This window comes from Fistularia commersonii, chromosome 14 (genome assembly GCF_037954325.1).
Source record: "Fistularia commersonii isolate RoL2024-O1a breed Wild chromosome 14, RoL_Fcom_v1.0, whole genome shotgun sequence".
In the NCBI taxonomy this organism is placed as follows: Eukaryota; Metazoa; Chordata; class Actinopteri; order Syngnathiformes; family Fistulariidae; genus Fistularia; species Fistularia commersonii.
In genome coordinates this window covers 10338032-10358700 of record NC_141297.1, presented here as the reverse complement: position 1 = coordinate 10358700, position 20669 = coordinate 10338032, and the positions used below count along the sequence as shown (strand labels likewise).

The 20669-nt window shown below is 40.2% G+C and overlaps 1 protein-coding gene across 2 annotated transcripts; it reads right to left on the bottom strand.

Annotated features, from left to right (window-relative positions):
• Window positions 1-2212: 2212 nt before the first annotated feature.
• Window positions 2213-17776, bottom strand: LOC147227239 (inosine-5'-monophosphate dehydrogenase 2-like). Of its 2 annotated transcripts, XM_086159743.1 has the most exons (15): window positions 17557-17776; window positions 15893-15941; window positions 15074-15175; window positions 14918-14992; window positions 14435-14641; window positions 13063-13150; window positions 11909-12108; window positions 10925-11015; window positions 10551-10646; window positions 7653-7796; window positions 7300-7444; window positions 5950-6093; window positions 5354-5437; window positions 5122-5171; window positions 2213-3547 (listed from the first exon to the last, which is right to left on the bottom strand). In XM_086159743.1, the coding sequence occupies exons 1-14, from the start codon at window positions 17652-17654 to the stop codon at window positions 5150-5152; spliced, it is 1545 nt and encodes a 514-aa protein (XP_086015869.1). In that variant the 5' UTR covers window positions 17655-17776; the 3' UTR covers window positions 2213-3547; window positions 5122-5149. The 2 variants fall into 2 exon arrangements, with proteins under 2 accessions (XP_086015869.1, XP_086015870.1); XM_086159744.1 differs by lacking the exon at window positions 7653-7796.
• Between the last annotated feature and the right edge of the window lie 2893 nt (window positions 17777-20669).

The following is a 20669-nucleotide window of genomic DNA, read 5'->3' as shown; positions in this document are numbered from 1 at the left end:
TTTCCGGTATAACGTCACATCCAGGTATGTGACGACGTTGCTCCTTCTAAGAGGGACATCTTCCGTACGTGATTTTAATTTTCTTTTAGAAATGTTTTAGTGAAAATGCCCAATGTTTTCAAGTCTGTTTCAGGCTTTTAAAGTGGTTTCGCCAGTTTTACTCGCATATTCATTGTAGTGTTTCTTTTTCTTCACTTGAGTATATTACAGCCTCTGGTTAAATTTCTCCCAATCTGACTGATAGAAAACAGCTATCTAGCTAGAATCAACCATCTTTGTTTTTGTTGAGACAAATGTTCATATATATATCATATGTATATATATATACCCCCAAACAACAAATAAACAAAATGAAATACATATGTCAATTTAGCACATGTTCAAGTTTTTTTCCCAGTTGTTTTCTCCCCTGTTAAACTCGTCAGGAGCCAAACATGAATAATCAAGCATCATGCCCTGATTTCAGCCGCTTGTCTCAGTTTACGTTAATCCTCCTGATAAAGCCTGGCATATATATATATATACACTGCTCAAAAAAATAAAGGGAACACTTAAAAAACACATCCTAGATCTAAATGAATGAAATATTCTTATGAAATACTTTGCTCTTTACACAGTTGAATGTGCTGACAACAAAATCACACAAAAATGATCAATAGAAATCAATTGTATCAACCCATGGAGGTCTGATTAGGAATCACACTCAAAATTAAAGTGTAAAAACAAACTCCAGGCTGATCCAACTCTGATGTAATGTCCTTAAAACAAGTCAAAATGAATCTGTGTTGCTTCCTGAGTGGACACAATGATTTCACAGAAGTGTGATTGACTTGGAGTTACATTGTGTTGTTCAAGTGTTCGCTTTATTTTTTTGAGCAGTATATAGATATGGCTTTACTCCTGAAGAAAGGAAAAAAACTACATGCGATTCTCTCTGGGGGAACAATCTATTTTAAAGTGACAGATTTATAAGAGGTGCCTGCTTGTCCTCTTTTGGTCCCAACACTTGGGCGTGCAAGTCTTTGTGTGCTTGACGTTTAATGCCCGGCACTGAAAGTGGGTCACACACACGAGGGCAGGCACAGTTGTTAATACTAACTTGGCGCAATACCACACCGACTAAATTCGGTTACAGCAGGCTCGTTGGAATTAACATGCGATAATGTCAGAGGTGGCCTGGGCCTCAGAGCATTTGTCATCGCTCCCCAGACATACTTCTAGTGCTGTTTTTAATGGATATTTCTACAGTCACCCGTTTATAACAGATTCGCCAAATATGCTTGACTGTGACATCTATCTGAATTTCCCAAATGTTAGAGACCTCAAGTTACTTTCTCACACCTACCTGCCCAAACAATAACAGTGAAAGACGAATATCTTTTGCATAAGTAGTTTGGATTAGTGTTACGGTTATTCTTTGCTGCAATTTAAGCAATTAGTTTTATTAGGCCATTTCTTCATTGGTTATGCATGGCATTTTGACTGCCTCCTCTGGATTGGGAAAGCGGTTCTGCCTCAAGACCTGTCTGTCTTGGTGAAGAAGGAGCTTAGCCAAAAGGCAAAGCTCTCAATTTACCATCCTCGCTACGTTCCTACCCTCACCTATGATCGCAGGCTGAGGGTTGTGACCAACAGAACAATATCACAGATCCAAGCAGCCAAAATGAGTTTTCTCTGCAGGGTGTCCGGGCCCTCCCTTGGAGATAGGGCGGGCATCTGGTCAGAATGCCTCTTGGTCGCTTCCCTTGTCAGGTGCTCCGGGCATGGAGCATCCGTGCATCTCCGTGGCATCCCTCCATGCTGGAGGGATGATGTCTCTAGGCTGGCATGGGATTGCCTCAGGATCCCCCAGAAGACATGGACCATGGGGTTGGGGAGAGGGAAGTCTGGGCCCTCTGCTTTGGCTGCTGCACCAGCGATCTGACCCCGAATAAGTGGAGGAAGATGGATGGATGAACAACAAAGTATCATCATGGAATAAAAAAATTATATAAGACACACCTTTAACAACTAAGGATGACTGGACAATTTCGCCTTGAAATTTTGCTTAAAACTTTCTTTGTTGACAGAGACTTGTCCCTCAGGCGACTGGTTATATTTTTTTAAACCTTTGTCAAAATGTCCTTCAGACTTTGTTGTAGGTGAGCACAATGTTTTCCAAAGTCACAAACTCCCTCATTGCAGCTCGTCTTCTTTGTGCGTATGTAATGAATACACTTGAGACCCAGTTCAGTTTTAAAACTTTTTCAGTAACTCTATTACTGAATTAACGTACAACCATTGAAAAGTACTGCAATTATTTAATTGAAACAATCAATAGTAAACAACATGGGCAGAGAAAATGGAAAAGAAACAAAAAATCAAAGGAGAGAGGACAGAAGAAAGTATGTGACGTGGGGGAGGAAAATTAAAGGTTTATTTTTATCTTCTGTATGAATGTGTGTGAATATGCATTCATATAATGTGTGAATGCATATGCATTCATATAATGTGTGTGTGTGTGCATGCTGGGTAGGTGGACGATGCTGTTGTGTTTCTGCCTGGCTGGGATTACACTTGCCTCAAAACAACTCCATCGTGTGACGAGTTGAGGGGGAGCATCAGATGGAGAATGAGAATTTCACACTGGGTTGATGATATCAAGCAGGCTAAAAGGTTTTTTTCTTTTGTACTAATCATATGGACTTGTTTTGCTGTGATGGTCTGGTCAAAAAAAACAACAAAAAGCAGTAACACAAACATGGATAACCTGAAACCCTGCCAACAAAATCATTTAAGCACCAATTGCATTTTTATCTTCAGCATCTGTATATGAACATGCATCATGGAAAAGGAAAAATCATGTATCTTTTGAAGTACTTTAGAAGTAATTTACAGAGAAAATGGGACTCCAAGGTCAACATTGTTTCATGAAAAATAGAATACTATTATTTTGACCCAGGATTGGCTTTAGTCTGTGAGACTTGTACTTCTCTTGGTTGATGGAAGAATCGAAAAGTAAATAGCCAAGAAGATTGGTAAATATTACACCCTAAAAAATAAAATAAAGGTTTCAAATTGCTCATTACCAAAGATTATACAGTCTTCAAGAACTACACATTAATAATTAAATCATATGTTTTAGGCTGTTCACCTAAATGAACTTTATAGACCATTCAAAACAATAAATTTGATTCAGCAAATCCAGTAAATGCGGTAAATCTGAAATATGGCTGTCAGACATTATGGAGTTGGGTTAATCAGTGAAAAAAGAAAACAAAAACACCAAATCATGGGAGATAAACAGGAGAGAAAGAGAGGGATACAACTATGTCATTCTGTGAACCTCCCACAGTATAGACAGATGTAGGGGCGAAAGAGGCAAGTGGGAAGAGTCAGCATAACTCTGCCAAGAGATGATCGTGGAAGGAGGCATAGAAGAAAGGAAAAAAAAGAAAGGAGGAATTTGCTGGTGGTTTGCAGTCACAAAGAGTCTTCAGGTGTCTTGAAAATCCTTCAGCAGTGTGTGTCGCCTCTGCTCTGCAATATACATCTGATTCTTCAGTTCCTGCAGACGCACACAAAACATTAATTCGGATCATTGACTTTACAACCAACAGCACAAAGCAGCCATTTACAAGGCATAATTGAATTCAAAAAGTTCTGTTTAATGTTTAATATTATGCTTCAGGGAGTACTTCAATCTGTTCATTGCTTGTAGTGTATTTTTAATTAAATGCAATAAATAAAAAGAAAGGTACATTTGATTTAAACATTCAAAATAATACTGCATAAAAGGGGGGTTCAAAAATAATTTAAAACAGAAAGTATCCATCCATCCATCCATCCATCCATCCATTCATCTTCCCCCGCTTATCCGGAGTCGGGTCGTGGGGGCAGCAGCCCGATCAGTGGGGCCTAGACCTCCCTCTCCCCCGCCACATGGTCCAGCTCCTCTGAGGGGACCCCGGGTCATTCCCAGGCCAGCCTGGGGACATGGTCTCTCCAGCGTGTCCTGGGTCCTCCCCGCGGTCTCCTCCCAGATGTACATGCCCAGAATACCTCCCCTGGGAGGCGTCCCGGAGGCATCCTGACCAGATGCCCGAGCCACCTCATCTGCCTCCTCTCTATGCGGAGGAGCAGCGGCTTGCTCCTCCCGGATGACCGAACTCACCCTATTTCTAAGGGGCGTCTGGCCACCCTGTGGAGGAAACTCATTTGGCCCGCTTGTATCTCATTCTTTCGGTCGCCACCCACAGCCCGTGACCATAGGTGAGGCTGGGAACGTAGATCGACTGGTAAACTGAAAGTTCGCCTATTGGCTCAGCTCCCTCTTCACCACGACGGACCGGTACAGAGTTCGCATCGCTGCAGACGCCGCAACTATCCGCCTGTCAATCTCCCGCCTCCCCTTCCCTGGATTCCCTTCCCACAGCTCTGGAATGAGAGGTAGGTTAAGTACACACATACACACGCACACACACACACACACTTAAAATAATTGCCTAAGTCTTTTTTTTTTTCAGATTTTTCGTGAAACCAAAAAACTGAACCATTTGACACACTCTTGACATGTCTTGAAATATATATACATATATATGTATATATATATACACACACACATATATATACGTATATATACATACATATATCTATGTGTGTGTATATATATATATTATTTATATATACACACACACACACACACACATATATATATATATATATATATGTATATATGTATATGTGTATATATATACCTCTCATTCCAGAGCGGGCAGACCAAACAATTTAGGCAGAATCCAATCTGAAACACATTTTTCTAGTTATGAGGTCGACCAGTGGTACTTTTATTATATTCCAAGAAAATAATACAATGTTTTGCCAAGATAGAAACCTATAGAAAGAAGAATCATGTTTAATATGATTTCTTTTCTGTATCTTCAGCAGAGAACTGTGCTCTGTGAAATAGAGACAATTGAAAAATTTACAGCTGTTATTTTTGAAAAAATATATAACTTTATTCATTATTTTCAATGCCTTAAATATTTTTCCCTCAGCAATGGCTGTGCTACTTTCATCATGTGAATACAAATTATGTGCTTGCACAACTAAATACTATGTTGTTAAGATAATTGTCTCTACCTTTTTTTCTGTGTGTGCTGGGCGGATCTCAAAAGAGACGTTTCTCATAACTGAAAGAGAGAGAAGAGTTGGTCAGGCAGAGTGGAGCCTTCATGTCAAAACAGACACAGTAAAGAGGAACTAAAAGTTTGGAATATGTGGACAGACATGAAACTCAGGACTCTTTGGATGACAGAAAATGAATCAAAACAAAAGAGCAATGATTTTTCCAGCTTTGGGTGGGTGTTTGTACCTGTGCAGACTGTGGACACCACCTTCCATTTGAGCTGATGCTGTTCTCTTTTCAAAGTTCAGTTCTCCAGAGTACATCATGGCTCTGTCAGGGAAAAGCAGATTTTTGTTATAGTACTAAACTTTAGGGGAGAAAATGCATGCGCATATAGAATTTGACTCAAATGTCAAGCAGGAAAAATCATGTCGCCACTAGGGAAAAACAACACAGAGACTTAATTTGGCAAAGGGTTTGGTCATACCTTCGCAGTTAATGCTAACATACTGACATCTAGCAGATCATTACGTCCTGCACATAGCTGGGGTTGCTTTGAATGTCTCCAAACTGCTCAGTCTCTGTGTAACACTTCACTTCGGGCATAACTTTTTTTGAATACAAATAATAGTAAAATGGCCACTGAGAGTGCTTTAATACAGTAGATACTTATTTTCCTAATGTTAGCAGTGAGAACTATACTTCACTATACTTTTACCATGAAGGCCAGCATGTGCAAATCTTCATGCAGTTTTATTTATCCAACTATATTACACCAAGACACTTTGCATATACTTGCTAATTGTATGTAGATGTGTGTGTCTGCCAGTGCATAAATTAACCTGAGCTGTGTGAGACTCTTTGCTCCAATGTCCTGACAGGAGTGCTGAATTCCAGCCAGTAGGTAGGGAATGAACTTGTGGACGGAGCCTTTGTCTTGCACAGCCCCCGAAACCCCCTGGGCAATTTTGATCTTGTCACTCTCACTGGAAGAGATATTGGGAGATGTGGTAAATTATCAGCAAGTAACCAATGCTCCTGGAGAGCGTTGCCCTTCAACATCACTTTCACCACCATCTAGTGGTTCATAAGGGATATAACTGATAATCTGGTTCTCACCATGCAGCAGTGCTCCTGCACAACCATCATCATGCAAAAATACTCCTGCTAAATGCAAGGGATGTGCTGTCCTATTGTAAGTTAAAATGGGACTTTAACTTCAGAAGTTTTTGCATGGACTTTTTTCTTGGCACAGAATCAGATGGTTGCCATGATGCAACATAACAAATCTGAACAATGTTAACTCTTAAGTCTCTGGTCTGATTTCCAAATGCCAATTGACTATGTGTCAAGGTTGGTTTTGGTATTTCCATCTGTTTTTCATATCACATTTAAGAATATGTTAAAAAATTATTGCAGCCACACCAGAATTGATTCAATAGGCTGTAAACAGTAACAGCAAACCTGTGGGAGTTAGCGTTTGTTCATGCAAAGAAAAAGTGTTTGTTGTAATTAGTATAAGATACTTTTAATTGTATCAACACCTTGGTGAATAAGTCTGAATGAGACGAAAGGAATCCTGAAATCACAGATTTTTACTGAATGTTAATGTGAGTGTTTGAGTTACTGTGCACTATGCTGAAAACAATACATTTAAAGGAACTGTCTGTCAGACTTGGGCATTTTACAGCCTGTGGGCCACATCTGGGATGTTTTGCTTTTTTATCCGGCCCGTCAAACTATTTTCTTTGACTATCTTAATGGATGATTACATACAAAATAATGTTGGTACATTTGTATGATCATTTATGATTTTAATGTTGAAATAAAATGCCAAAAAAATGTAAATATTTCAATTACATTTTCCATTTTGTTCAATTTACATGCAACCTAGTTGGCCTGTGCATATAAATTATGAAAGAGATGTGGCCCGCCAGCCAAAATAATTGCACACCCCTAGTCTATGTGAAGGAACAAGCTACCCTTGCCTGATATTTGACATTATCTGATATTCTGAAAAACCAAAAAAAAATGCTGTTGAACCACAACATTGTTATAATTTTGCATGTCATGTTTATAATAAAAAATAATTATCAGTTATTGTGCTCATTATTTTGACTCAGGTAACAAAAAAACAGGGCCTTGATTTAAACATTGTTACTTCATAAGTTCGTCTGTGAGCGTTTCAACACCTGAAGTATCTTATCTTGGATCCCAGATTTTTGTCCATGGCATCTGGGGAGACCATGCCACGGTACTTCTTAAGCCGGATGCCATCAGAGAAGAAATATTCACCGGGAGTTTCACTTGTGGCAGCGAGTAGAGAGCCCATCATCACTATGCAACAATCAAGAAAGTAAAGTCAAGTGCCAAACAACATGACATATAATTCATTAGAGGGTTGGTTTAACTTAAGAGTATGTGAATCATTAAGTGAAGCTAATATTAGAAAATCTGCTTTTCCATTCCAGCACTGTCTGTGTGTCAGATTTAACAGATTTGTTATACTATGATCATCACGCTGACATGTACTTTGCATCCTTACCTGTCGATGCTCCCAGTGCCAAGGCTTTGGCAATGTGGCCGACAGTTTGGATGCCACCATCAGCAATGACTGGAATGTCAAAGCGCCTGGCATACTCAGACACCTTGTAGACAGCTGTGGCTTGAGGTCTACCACATGCCAACACTGTCAGGATGAGCGGCGTGGTTCAATTATAGGCCCACATAAAGGAGTTTGTAGTCATTAACATACTGGATCTGGTCTCATGACTGCTGGTCCAATGCTTTGACATGCAACCAGTCTTTTACTTGGAAATACACCTGTGAAGCTTACACATCGTCAACATTTTGTATTTGTCCGTTTTCTACCAATTCATCATTCACTGAAATTGATTAAATAAAGAGGAAACTTTCTTGGATATTTATTTCTTTAACCCTTTAACCCCTACAAGAAAAAGGTATGACATGTTGCAAGAATCAGCAGCTACTTAATTTTTTGACAAACCAACATTAAATTTGGGGGCAGCGTGGCACTAGAGGTAGAGCAATCATTCTTGGTACCGAACATTCCTGGTTCAAGTCCCAGCTCCTCCTGATGTGTTGAAGTGTGATGGGTTAATAGCAGAGAAACAATTTCCCCATGGGAATTAATAAAGGATAAATTATTATTATTATTATTAATTTCAAACCAAAATAAAAACAATCTGTAAACAGACATGCATGTCGGTGGAAACTCTCAGGAAGCAGTGTATGAAAATCAATCATCACAAAGTGTGGCATTAGGTTCATTGAATCGGAGAGGAAATGAGGAAGTTAAAAACCCTAGCATCAGCGGGCAAAAACTCCAACGCTCTGAAATTTACCATTATAATATATTAATAGAAAAAAAAGAAAATGAATATATACAACTATAGCAAAGTCTTTAAACTATACAGCTTCTTTCACTGAGTAAATCACACTATTTCAGACTTCTTTCTTCCAGTGTAAAATAGAACCACCTGCCTGACCCAGACAGTTAACAACATTAACAAAGACTGTGATCAAGAAATGGAGGGACAGATTATCTATCTATCTACCTAGCTGCCTGCCTGCCTATCTCTCTATCGTAGGCTCTATCTACGATGCCCGGATGCAGAAGAAGGCTAACATTGCAACAGATCCCTCCCACCCGGGCAACAGCCTGCTGATGCCGTTCCCATCCAGAAAACGGTACAGGACAAGCATATATATATACATATGTGTGTGTGTGTACATATACATATATATATATATATATAAACACACACACACACACACACACACATATATATATCCACACATACATACGTGTGTGTGTGAATGTGTGTGTGTGTATAAAAATTATTTATTTGTTTTTTACAAGATGGCGCTGGAAGATGGCAGCCTGTCGCAGTTATTAGTATTGTTACTCCTATCTCTTTAGTTTCTGGACTTATTTATTTACCTCTTCACGCCTCTTTTGCAAGTGGACTATGTTGGATGGGACTATGTTTTCCTCGTAGAATTTGATGTAGTCTGTTAAGCAATGAAAGAGGCCCTCGATGCCAGTCCTTTTCAAAAATTTGGTGATATCGAAGCACTCCTGCAATGCCTCCTCTGTGACTTTGGGCCAGATCTTTGCAGACCTGGTGCTGGTCAACTGCAACTTCACCATTGGTGTGTAAGCGCTGTTCAGGTGTACCAGGTTATCGTCCGAGTTGCCCAGAGGGGGGAGAGGGAAGAGTTGTATGCATCCCTCACATTTGCAAACCGCAGGTCCAGGGTTTTGCTCCCTCTTGTTGCACAGTTTACGTATTGGGTGGTGAAGGTGGGGAGAACGGGAGTGAGGGCGAAGTTGTTGAAGTCCTCGCTGACCAGGATGAGAGCACTGAGGTGGCGCGTCTGCAAGTCTGAGATCGCCAAGTGGATGACATCACTAGTGCTTGCTGCGGCCGGAACATAGACGAGCACCAGGATGGTGTGAAAACTCACATGGGAGGTAGTAGGGGCGAAGTCCAACCCCCATGAGGTCCACATTCGGGGCGCACACAAAGACCTTCACCGTGATATGGCCGGGGTTGCACCATTTCCTGTTAACATTGATGGCAAGCCCTCCTCCTCTCTCTTCTTTTTTTTTTTTCTTTTAAATTATCCTTGTTGGTCTCCGCCCACTTGCATCCAGACTATTTTTTTTGTTTTGTTTATTTTATTCTTGTCATTGCTATTGTCACTCTTTCTATGCTGTTGTTTAGTTTTGATTGTCCATTTTCACCCTTACTGTCTTTTTTTTCTCCATTCTGTTAATTCTCCTTGATGTTATTGCTGTTGTTGTTCTCTCTGCTGTCTATTTATTTTAGTATTTTGCTTTTTCTAATTGCCTTCTAATTGTCTGCCAATTTATATTAATATTCATATTTATTGAGACTTATACCTGTTGCGTTACAGATACAAATAAAAACCAACCTCACTCTACTTTTTACCATGACAATCAATGACAAATGCACCTTCAATTATACATCTGAATCAAGATCAAGATAATACAATAGACCATGTCATTCAAGCTGCTACAATAAATGATCAGTGATCCGCTCCCTGCAATTAGTGAAGGATTTAATAGGAAGGGCCAGAAATTCCAACGTCATCCAAACAATACCAGAAGCCAATTTTTTTTATGAGATGCTAGATAAACAGTCCTGTTTAATTATCACATGACAATAGGTCACACCAACAAAAGACCTGTGCACCAATATGAGCCTGTCATTCAGGTACTTTGGTATCATTCAGATACTTTGTAATTTCATTACTATCCAGGGATCAGTTAAGCAGAATGGGGAAACAAACTTTGGAGCTGATGCCATTACATTTTTATTCAAAAAACAGGACAAAATGCACAGAAGTTCACTCTCAGTAGGCAGAAGCACAAAGCAAAGATTTGGTTACTCACCCTCCGGGGTGATGCTAATGGAGCCACTGCCCATCCCGACTCTTAGTCCATCAACTCCAGCTTCAATCAGGTTCTTGGCCTGAGCAGCAGTTACCACTGAAGTTGGTAGATAGAGGCAGACAGGCTGTTAGCAACTCCTCTCAGCTCCAAACCTGCTATTTATTTATACGGTGAAATGTGATGCTGCTAATATCTTGTCAGAGGTAACTTGATGGTTTGTGAACTCTGTTCTCCCATTAAATATGAAGCAAACAGACTGATGGGTGTTTATGTATTTAAAAAAGCTAGTCCCTCCCTCCTGGGATGATAAATACAGATTGCTCAAAATTCTTTTTCGTACTTTGCATTAGTATAAGAGCATTGAGTGTAGTTACCATTGCCACCAATGACCTGTAAGCTTGGGTACTTCGCTTTGATATATTTGATCATGTTGATCTGAAAGCTCGAGTTACCCTGAGTTGAGTCCTGGAGGGACAAAAAAAAAAAAAAAAACAACCACAAAAAATATATAAATCCGTACAAAATTTTATATATTTTATCCTCAGTAATTTAATCTGCAGCACTCCACAAAAATAATAAAGAAATTACACAGATAAAGAAAAATAAAACAAATGGTGTCTCAATCTCAGGGTTGGAGAGGACTCATCCTTCCCCATTCATCACATCTTGGTCAGCTGCAAGGTCAACCTCACCTAAAATAGAGACACCTGACAACATAATTGGGTGTTAAGGTGCTTTTCAGCTGAACCTGAGCACGAGATAATTTAATAATGTCCAACTTTTCAAAAACCAGGGACTTCTCCAATGAGCTCCATCCTTCTTCCAATAAGGGGAGATTGCAATGACCACCCTGCATAAACATCTTTTTCCTCAGATTCAAGTGTGTCTTCATCATCAAGCTGAACTGCTAACAAGTAAATGACCAGGCCGGAACAATCTGTTGTGGATCTGACACAGTGGAGGGCTTCTGGTGAAGCCAAAACAACTGGTTTACTGGGGTACACAACTCACAATGTGTCCTTGTGGTAGCAAGGATACAATCAATACAAAATTCGAGGTTCTAAATTTTGGGACAGTTTAGGAAAATTTTACAATAATCTAAAATTTTTGGGTGATTTTACAAAACCTTTTGTGACTGATTGATTACGATGGTGGTCACAGTAAATGTATGAACCGATGAAAAGAATTAATGAAAGAATGAATGAACTAAGATAATTTTTTTAGCAAAATATATTCCAGTGCATTATCAATGAACTTGTTAAATATAACAATATATGTTAAAAATATCAATTTATGTTAGCCAGCCCAATTTGCAGTCACTTATCCAAGTCTTCAAGACATTTGATGTAATACCTCACCAGTAATATCACATCCACTCCACTTTGCACCAGCAGTTCCAATCGGAAAATGTCACCATCTTGGGTGCCTATGGCTGCACCGCACAGGAGCTGTTTATGTGAGTCCTTGGAGGCCAAAGGGAAATTTCTGTTCTTCTTCAGGTCTGTGCGAGCAATGATGGACACCAGGCAGCCTTCTTCATTCACTATTGGTAGTTTACCTGTGGGAGGAACACACGGTTCAACATTTGAACACGTTCGCATTGCAACAACCGTTCATTATCTACCACTTGTCCTGCACTTATGGTCACAGGATGGTGGAGGATGTTACAACTGTCATTGGGCAATGTGTGTGGTAGTATCTTGGCTGTGCATGCGTGCGTGTGTGTGTGTGTGTGTGTGTGTGTGTGTGTGTGTGTGTGTGTGTGTGTGTGTGGTGTGTGGTGTGTGTGTGTGTGTGTGTGTGTGTGTGTGTGTGTGTGTGTGTGTGTGTGTGTGTGTGTGTGTGTGTGTGTGTGTGTATCAGCAGCTACAGCTAAAATTGCATTTAAGACTTTTAATGAATTTAACTGTATTTAAGACCATGCTAAAACCATGGACGTCACCGGGTGTGTATGCAAAGCCACGCTAAATAAAATGTCACACTATAGCCAATTGAACTAGTCAAGAATGAAACCTATTACTTTTCCTTTAACTCTTTGACACACTGACAGCATATATACAGTGGTGACGGGAACAGAAGGGGAGGCAGCAGCATGGAAGCTACTGACATGATGGTAACACACAGCAAATGATCCAAAGTTTTGGGAAATTTTCATACTACACCAAGAAAACCACCAAATGCAAGATTTATAAGCTGAACCTCACACACCATGCGGAAACCACATCAATGCACAATCACTTCATGAGAAAGGTTTAGATATATCTCAGTAGATGAAGTTGTCTTAGCATTAAGCCAACATAACAATATTATTATATGATGATTATGTTATATGTGTGAAGAATCATGATAGTTTAAAGACACTAACTAAAAGGATAAGAGCAGTTTTGATGCAATTGGTTATCTGACTCGTTACTGGAGTAGTTGATAACTAATTGACAATCAAAATGGACGAAAGTTGCAGCCATAATTTTCATTTAAAAGTGTGGCAGTGTTGTCAGGGGGCAAATCTCACCTTTCTTGCTTCGTTGGAGTATTTCATTGGCTTCTTTTAGTGTCACTCCATCACGAGCAATCACCATTTCCTCCTTTTTTGTCATGACCTGATAAGATTTGGACAAAGAAAAACACAGATGTAAATCTACATCTGCATCTACAAACTTTTCAATGTACATGTTCCACAGATTTTTAAAAGGTGACATATTTCCATATTATTCAATTACTCATTACTTTTCAAAAGAAAAGGGGTGAACACACACACACACACACACACACACACACACACACACACACACACACACACACACACACACACACACACACACACACACACACACACACACACACACACACACACACACACAACCTACTTTGCACTAGGTTATTATACATACCCTTAAACCCAATTAAAAAAACATTTTTATTAATATTGAATAAATATTAGAATTGTCTGTATTGTCAGTCTTTATTAACGTAATATAGAATTTTGAGGCTTGGAGTGAATATCCCCAAAATACAGTCTTTTCCTTTTGCTTTTCTCTTCAGAGTTCTGCATCACTTCATCTAACTTATTCCAGAACTTCTCCTAAAACTCACATCCCACCTGTGGGGCATAGCCACTAACAACATTGAGCATCACACCTTCAATTTCCAGTTTCAGACTCACAACTCTATCTGACATTCTTTTCACCTCCAGAACATTCCTAACAAACTCCTCCTTCAAGATAACTCCTACTCCATTTCACTTCCTGTAAGTATCATGATAGTACAACTTAAAACCTGCTCCAAAGCTTCTAGCCTTACTACCTTTCCACCTGGTCTCCTGGACACATGGTATATCCACCTTCCTTCTCTGCAACATGTCAACTAACTCTCTACCTTTTCCTGTCATAGTCCCGATATTCAAAGTCCCCACTCTCAGTCACAGACTGTTGACTGTCCTCTTCTCTTTCTGCTTCCAAACATGCCTTTTTCCTCTCCTTCTTTGACCTACAGTAGCCCAGTTTACACTGGTACCCTGTAGGCCATCTGTACCAATGTCGGTCGTTGTTTATCCGGGCCTCAACTGATCTGGTATAAGAATATTAGGTTTCATTCCCATGTTTGGGTTTGGCAAAAGTTTTACACCGGATGCCCTTCCTGATTCAACCTTCTTCATTTATCCGCAGTTGGGACCAGCTCAGGGAGACACTGCCCCGTGCCCCCCCGAGGCTGGCTCAGGAGACACTGGACCATGCTGCCCTGAGGCTGCATTCACTAAAGAATACAGTAATCATGTGTAAATGAGGTAATGTTTATAGCAATGCATGCTAAATTTGACTTTCCTTAAATATACAAAAATAAACCCAAAAAATGTTCAATTAATTCTATTTCTAACTGTGATCCACCTGGCTGAGTGGCAGTTCATGATCCTCGGAATTCAGGAAGTCGATGTCTCTTGACGAGATGATGCCCACCAGTTTGCCTCCCATTTTGCCATCATCTGTGATGGGAATACCACAGAAACCGTGGCGTGCCTTGGCCTGGAAGACGTCTCGCACCAGATCACTCGGGCTCATCACCACAGGATCTGTAATGAAGCCTTGCTCATAACGCTAGAGAGAGGAGGGGAGGATGAAGGGAGGAGGCAATGGAAGGGGGAGTAATAAAAACAAGTTCTACTGGATCTAACTACAATAAGGTTGGTATAACAGATAAGAGATCATATGACAAAGGGTAGTGAAACATTCAACACAAAGTTAGTAGGTTAAACTACTACGATACAAATACATATAAAAAAAAAATACATATGTGAATCTCTCTTTCATCTAAGCCCTTGTAGATAAGTGAAAAAATGGAAAACAATCAAAATGCAGCAATATTATCCCTACTTTGACTTTGCGGACTTCATTGGCCTGGAACTCTGGTGTGCAATTGTGGTGGATGAATCCGATGCCACCAGTTAGCTAGGGAAGAGGTGAAAAATCAGGGTAATGTGTCAAGTGCAGAAACATTGTTAAACAAATAGAAGAGTGTGTGTTTCTTACCGCCATAGCAATGGCCAAGTTGGCCTCTGTCACAGTGTCCATGGGAGAGGAGACAAAGGGAGTTTTCATTCTGATTTGTCTGGTGAGTGCTGATGACAGGTCCTGAGGGTGGGGGTGGATTCTGTTTAGGTGATGTTCTTGGTTATCCAGTTGTAGTTTATTTTATTTATTAACTTAATTCTATCAGGTGTATACTCATTTATTAGTAAGCTATGGCTCATTTAAAAATGATTTCATTCCTGTTGCTTAGGAAAAGTTTGGTTTATTTTGGAGGTGACTCAGTGCCGGTTTAATCCTGGAATTTCCAATTATTGTTAAAGGAAAGAAAATACACGGTAAACAGGCCAAACATCTCTATGATCATTGTCAACTGCAATCAAATCTTGTCAATTGGACAACCAGCCTTGAATTTCTTCACTTGAAGACGTTCCACCCAACAATTTCCTTCGGGATAAATAAAGTTGTTCTCATCTCATCTCATCCGAAAGGCTTCTTAAGTTCTAATGACCTATGGGGAGTTTCCGAATAAAACTGCCAGGTATTTGGGCGGGTCAAGGTTATGGTGGCTTATTGTGTAAATGGAAAAGTTTATCTGCAGAAACTTGGTTTAAGGGTTGTTATGCTCAGGGAGGTGTCAACACAACTGGAAATACAAATCTACATTCCCTTAGAATCCAAGTTGGACTTGGCCAATGAAATATCACTTCTTAAGATGTTATAATGTCACACTGTCAGAGCATTAACGATGTGTCTGTAATCATTATTATTGAAAGACTTTATCAGCTGACTGACGTAAGCCAGCTTCTTATCCTCACCCACCACTTGGTCAGCTGTGAAGTCAATGTATCCTGGTAAAATCAGGAAATCACTATGGAGAAAGAGAAAAGAAAAAGATTGGTTGACAAAGAATTAAAGTGAAGATCAATGAGAAAGAGAAAAGAAAAAGATTGGTTGACAAAGAATTAAAGTGAAGATCAATGAGTAAAATAACTGTTAAAAAAATAATTACCATCATTTTTACAAAAATGGACATACGTACCTGATTTACCTAAAATTTGATTCAAAGCTGATAATAGTATTGAATAACAAGTGGTTCACATATCTGGCAACGACACTGAGTGTCTAGGAAAAATTGGCCTGGAATCCACAAAATACTTCTTGTTACAGACAACACATTAAATGTTTCTGCTGAGAGGTATGCCACACCAACAAAGCCTTGTACGCACCATGTTGCGTACAAGGCTTTGGTGGTGTGTTTGTGTGTATGTGTTGGGGAATATGGGATGATGATGATGAGCAAAAAAAGAAGTCAAGCATAAAGCAGCGTGTTAGAGCATGTGACAGCTCTCTGTGTATGCTTTATCAATTAAGATGTAGCCATTCATTTTAATCAAATTTAATTGGAATACCTAACAGTTTAAGAGAGATGTCCTTGGAGGTTCTGAGTTATCCAGGTCATGGTCAACCCTTGTCAATTCTTTTTGTAGCAACCAGACTTGATATTTTTCAACTGAAGTGTGAAAAACACGTGGTGTGGAGACGTGCAGACCTTAAGTAAGCATGTTTCACCAGAATGGAGTTTTTGCTGCTTAAATGCCGTCCCTATTATCTACCGAGGGAATCCACTGACATATTTTTAGCCGATGTTTACATCCTGGGCAAACTTCATGATGTCAGTAGTGCGCTGAAGACGCACTAGACTGCATTTTACACACACACACACACACACACACACACACACACACACACACACACACACACACACACACACACACACACACACACACATTCATTCATTCATTCTGGGATCACTGCATGTATGATAACTTACTTTACTTACCAAAAAAACCTATTTACAATAGATTGTAATTCAGGATCTATCCTAATTTAGTTGTGACTTCAATGTATGTTACTGAATTTCTCAAGCGACATTTTTTCCTTTGTGGATATTAAGAACATGGTTATTAAGTTAAGCTTATCACACAATTAACATTGGTTAAATGAACTTTAGACCTAATAAGGAGTCGAAATGTTATCATCAATCATGAAAATAAAAACGTTACACATTAAATTTATGGCCTGGCCGTACTTTGTACTGATTTCATAGGGGATTGAAAGGTTTTGCAATGACTAAAACACGCGTTAAATCACACAGTTGAATGAACCTTGCCCCTTATGAAGTTTTGAAATTTTATCAATCATTGAAATAAAAACATGACACATTCACTGCATGGCTTGATCGTACTTTCTACTGATTTCAAATGATATTCAAAGGTTTTGAAATGACAAAAACACAAGTTTAACTCAAAATATTGAGCCCAAAGTTCTGATTTTTTTTTTTTTTTTTTTTTGTGGGGGGGATTCATTGTATTCTATTTTTTATTACGATCATAAAAATGAATTCTTGTCCCTCTCCTCAGCTCATACGAACCTATACATTGCACAAACACGGATACAGGAGGGAAGAAACAGTGGCAGGTTACTTATATGTGAGCCCGTCTCCAGAGTTAAAGAGCTGCTGTCCAGTTAATCCATCCGGTGGAGCAGAACAGGTTTGTCCGTTGATCAGGTAGTTTGCCATGACGTCGTCTCCGGTCTTAAAGTGCAGAAAGAAGTTCACGATGAGTGAAGAGCAACGAAATCTGTGTGTACACACACGGTTACACACGGACCCGGTGAGAACTTGTGACCCGCGATACCGGCTAAATATCCCTGCAGCAGCACTCAACTTCCTCTGAACCTGATAAATACAAGACTGCAGGCATGCGTACTTCCGGCATTTACGTCACATCCGGTCAGGGGACTCCCCCAGGAGTTTCCAACTCAAGGAAGAATATGATTATGTCACCTGACAAATAATATCACTCTTTCTACAGCACATGTGTCAAACTCAAGGCCCACGGGCCAAATGTGGCCCGCCATGTCATTTTATGTGGCCTGCGAGAACGCCTTAAAAGGTCTGATAGTGTTAAAATAAATAAGTCAAACATGTGCATTGACCATAAACTATATTTTCCACAATTCATGTTCCGCGTGAAGCGACGGCATCCCGCCTTTAGATTGCAGTGTATCCACATCGGTGCAATTTTCAAGTGAAAATGGAAAATACAAATGATACCTAAATGTCCAGGAAGAGAAAAGTTGATGCAGATGGAAGGCTGTTTCAAGAAAGATGGGAATGCATATGTATAATTTTGGATTTGAATGAGTAATACATTCACAGTTATTTAACATTGAGTAGTTTACATTACATTTTACATTACATTTGGTTACATTTACACTGTTACCGTTATATGTGGCCCTTTGGGGTTTGATGTGGCCCCCGGTGAAAATGAGTTTGACAGCCCTGTTCTACAGACATCTTGCGTCGAGATTTCACGCCACACTTCAAGCTGTTGATCTCTGCCCTGGGAAACACATCTGGTGCCAAATATGAATAATCAAGCAACATGCCCTGATTTCAACTGCTTGTCTCAGCTTTCTTTAAACCTCCTGATAAAACATGGAATACATGTGGCTTTTCCAAAGAGGGGAAAAACTAAATGTGATTGTCTCTGGGGGGGAACAATCCACTTTAGAACGCAAGGGACCCACGTTTGGCCTTTCAGTGTGGAGTTTGCATTTTCTAACGGTGTCTCTGTTTTTTCTCTGGGCTCTCCAGTTTCCTCACACAGTCCAAAAAGAGATTGATTGTAAATTGGATAAGTTGACTGAATGTGTGGCAGAGAGAGTGAATGTTTGTTTCCATATGGGTGTACCCCAGCTCTTACCCAATGACAGCTGGGATAGCTCCAGCATCCCTGCAACCTTGAGTGCAGGATTAGCCATCAATAATGAATGAGTGAATGGATTTATAAGAGGTAACCGTTTGTCCTCTTTTGGTCCAAACACTTAAGGGTGCAGCGGGGTGCAACTACTTGCACGCTTGACATTTACTGCCAGGCGCTGAAAGTGGGTCACACATACCAAGACAGGCACAGCGGTTATTCTGAATTTGGCTCAATACCACAACAATTACATTTGGTTACAGCAAGCTCTATTGAAATGAACATGATAATGTCAGAGGTGGCCTGGGTTTCAGAAGATTTGTCAGCAGTCCACTGACTTTAGGAACATATATCTTGTGTGTTTCTTTTTGGGAGTTTCTGCAGTTACCATTGCATAATAGCTTAGACAAAGATGCTTGACCGTGACATCTATCTAAAATGATCAAATGTTAGGAGGACCCCAACTTCATGTGTGACTGGATCAAAAATGCTGCTTAGAATAAACATAAGCACAATGTTAGACTATATAACTCAAAAAAATATTCACTGTTTTGGTTTCCTCTTCAAAATAAGGTCAATATTTAAACAAAATGTATCAATACACTTGGATATAAACAACACTTGAGATGCATCCTTTGTATGCAAAAAGTGGGAGCAATAGGTTTTCATTCAATGTCTTCCCCTGAGTACTGTGCTCACATGTCTGCTTCTGCAGTGCATCTTTTTCACCTTAGACACAGAATACATAGGCCTATAAGGGTCTCCTAACAGCCCTGAAGTGGCCATATCTAGCCACGAGTGCAGAGATACCAGTCTTCACACAGAACAAATCATGAATAATATATAAAAAGGATGAAGTAATTTTGTGGCTGTAATGATTTGCGGAAACATTGCAGAGTCCCCTAACAACACCTGATAGCCAGCTTGGATGAAGAGTTCCACTGCTGAGAATATCCTCTCTTCCTTTTGGCTTTTCCCTTCAGGGGTCACCACAGTGAATCCACCCTCTCCATCTAACCCTATTCTCTGTATCCTCCTCTCTCACACCAACTACCTTCATATCTTCTCTCACTACGTCCATAAATCTTCTCTTTGGTCTTCCTCGAGACCTCTTGTCTGGCAGCTCCAATTCCAGCATCTGTCTACCAATATATTCACTATCCCTCTGTAAATGACCAAAACATCTCAGTCTGGCTTAGAGATCACAATTGCAAACCAGAAGGGGCTCAGAGCTGATCCCTGATGGAGTCCCACCGTCTTCTCACACTCCAAGATCCTGATGAATAATCTTGTCAGAAACTCTACTGCTGCGTCTCCTAGACACTTCCACACCTCCACAGGTCTATCATCAGGACCAACTGCCTTTCCACTCGTAAGCCTCTTCAGTGCCCTCTTCACTTCACTTTGACTAATCTATGCTACTTAGTGGTCTACAATAGTCACCTCTTCCACCCTTCCTTCTCTTTCATTTTCCACATTCATTTCATTTCCACATTCAGGACAGGGAGCGGGTCACGCTGGATCGGCTGAAGCTGGCTCACAGGGAGGCTGGGGAAATTGTGATTCCTCTCCAGGTTCCCTGTCGAGGTCGCCCTCCTTCCAGGGCCCCAGCAGTGCCTCCACAGATCCAACATCTGGTGTATCCTTCTGCTTTGACCGAGGGACGACGCAGTTGTTATGGAAGACTGCTCAAGCTTCCCAGGAGGGACTAGTTGGTCTGGGGGTGTGGGGGTGTGTGTGGTGGACATTAAGGGGTGTGGCCTCTCACCCATGGGACTATGGGCTGGGTGTTATAGTCCAAGAAAGTTGACTTTCAGTTTATGAGTATA